The following is a 2,114-nucleotide window of genomic DNA, read 5'->3' on the forward strand; positions in this document are numbered from 1 at the left end:
TGGGATTCATTGGTTTCTTTGTGAAACTGATCCACATCCCTATTAATAACAGTATCGTGGTGGCTGAGTCATTCCTCATCCTGGGACCAGTGAACCAATGAGGGGTGACAGACTCACAAAGCAAAGCATTGCCTGGATGCTTTGTGTTTTCTGTTTCTTTCCACCTTCCTATGAGGTTTTCTATTTCTAAATTAAAATAATTTCAAAATAAACATTTTTTTCCATAATAAAAAATAAAAAAGAAGGGGGTAAGCACTGGGAAGAGCAGAAGTGAGGTCGGGTGGACCAAGTGTGTCCACCATCGGTATGCACCCATCATCTCAGCTACTCAGGATGCTGTGAAAAGCTTTGGGGGTCACTTGGCAAGAATTTGACATTGGGCCAGGACAAGGAAGTAGGACTACTTCAGGCAGGAATTTGACTTTGGGCCAGGACAGGGAAGTAAGCTTAGGCAGGATTCTGATTATAGGCTAGAACAAAGAAGTAGGCTTCAACTTCGGCCACCATAGCAGACTGCAAGATGGCGGCCTCTAGTTTCACGGGAGCCGTGAGGGCTGCCTCAGGAATATTCCGTCCCCTGAATGTCCTGGTATCTTCAACCTATGGGAACTGTGCCAAGTATGCCTGTCCTAATTCTGCACTGCGCACCCTTCATTTTAGACACATTCAGACATCAGTTGTTTCCGATGCTCCTAAACATGTCACATCTGTTGGACGCCTGGCATATGGGCGTACTGCAACAGTCCTTAACAGAGTGGCCACAGTGGTCCCCAGTGTCCTGAAGCCCCCGGTCAGAGCTCTAACGTACTGCAGTACACGGAAAGGCAAGAGAAAGACGGTAAAGTCGGTTGCACATCGCTTCCTCCGACTCCACTCTGGCCTTTGGCTAAGGAGAAAGGCTGGCTATAAGAAAAAATTATGGAAAAAGTCAACTGTGAGAAAAAAGCGCTTAAGGGAATTCGTGTTTTGCAACAAGACCCAGAGTAAACTCCTAGATAAAATGACGACTTCTTTCTGGAAGAGGTGTAACTGGTACGCTGGTGATCCTTACCAGATGTACCATGATCGAACAAACCTACGAGTATAGTTCAAGCCATCATAGGTTCCCAACTATGGAATGTAGATCTTTGTGTACAGGGTGTCCTTGCAAAAGTGAGTACGTGTGACACTAAACTGTACCAGCCGATAGGCAAGCTTAGGTTCCCACCATTGTGCATTAAACATTCCCAGAGTTGCTCATAGAACTAAAATTAAATTTATTGTGCATTATTTCAAAAAAACAAAAAACAAAACAAAAACAAAACAAAACAAAAGAAAGAAGTAGGCTTCAGGCAATAATGTGACTTTGGGCTAGGACAGGGAAGTAGGCTGGGATATCAATAAACCCTTAGAAGCAGTGATCAAGGGACTTTGTTTATTGCCTTGCTTGTTCCTTGACTATTGTGTTTATTGCCTTGCTGGTTCCCTTAACCTAGAACTGACCTTATTACTTGCATGTAATTAAAATGATATAAAAGCAGACTAGGAAGAATTAAACCCGCCTTTCAGCCTCAGAACTGACTGAGGTCATGCTACAATGTTGTCTGATTGTCTTTTTCCTTTTTAATCCTCCCGCTTGTGCTGGAGAACCTGCCGACTGACTGAGCTGGCTTGGTTAGGATGCAGTGTAGGTGGCTGGGGAGGACATGGGTTTGGTTGACTCTAAGCAACATGGGAAGCCTTTGTGTGGTTTAACCTAAGGAATGACAGGACCTGCCTCGTATTTTAACAGGGTCTGTCTGTCTGTTGAGAATAAACAAGGGTGGCATAATGCCATCCTAAGTAGTACAGGGAAGAGAGGAAGATTCTTAAGCCAGGGCAGGAAGTAGAGGTAAAAAACTTCAGACAGAATTTGATAGAAAAATTAAAAAGATTTGAGCATGAAATGTTTACTGGTTATGAGAAAAAGAAAAGCATCAAATAGATCAGGGTTTTGTTTGTTTGTTTTCCTAAGCAAACAGCAAAAGGAGTTTGCAATGAAGGTTCCTGCCAGAAAATGGATTTTTATGAAGTTTGAACGTATTCTCATGTACAGTAATACATATGTGCCTGCTGAGACAGTAAATGGATTTTCA

General features: G+C 42.9%; 1 protein-coding gene across 1 annotated transcript; it reads left to right on the forward strand.

Moving 5' to 3' along the window:
- Positions 1-520: 520 nt before the first annotated feature.
- LOC308423193 (large ribosomal subunit protein bL35m-like) lies at positions 521-1,087 on the forward strand (the record flags this gene model as incomplete). Its single annotated transcript, XM_080919837.1, has 1 exon — positions 521-1,087. The coding sequence occupies one exon, from the start codon at positions 521-523 to the stop codon at positions 1,085-1,087; it is 567 nt and encodes a 188-aa protein (XP_080775963.1).
- Between the last annotated feature and the right edge of the window lie 1,027 nt (positions 1,088-2,114).

The sequence above is a fragment of the Micromys minutus genome (assembly GCF_963924665.1).
Source record: "Micromys minutus genome assembly, chromosome: 1".
Taxonomy (NCBI): domain Eukaryota; kingdom Metazoa; phylum Chordata; class Mammalia; order Rodentia; family Muridae; genus Micromys; species Micromys minutus.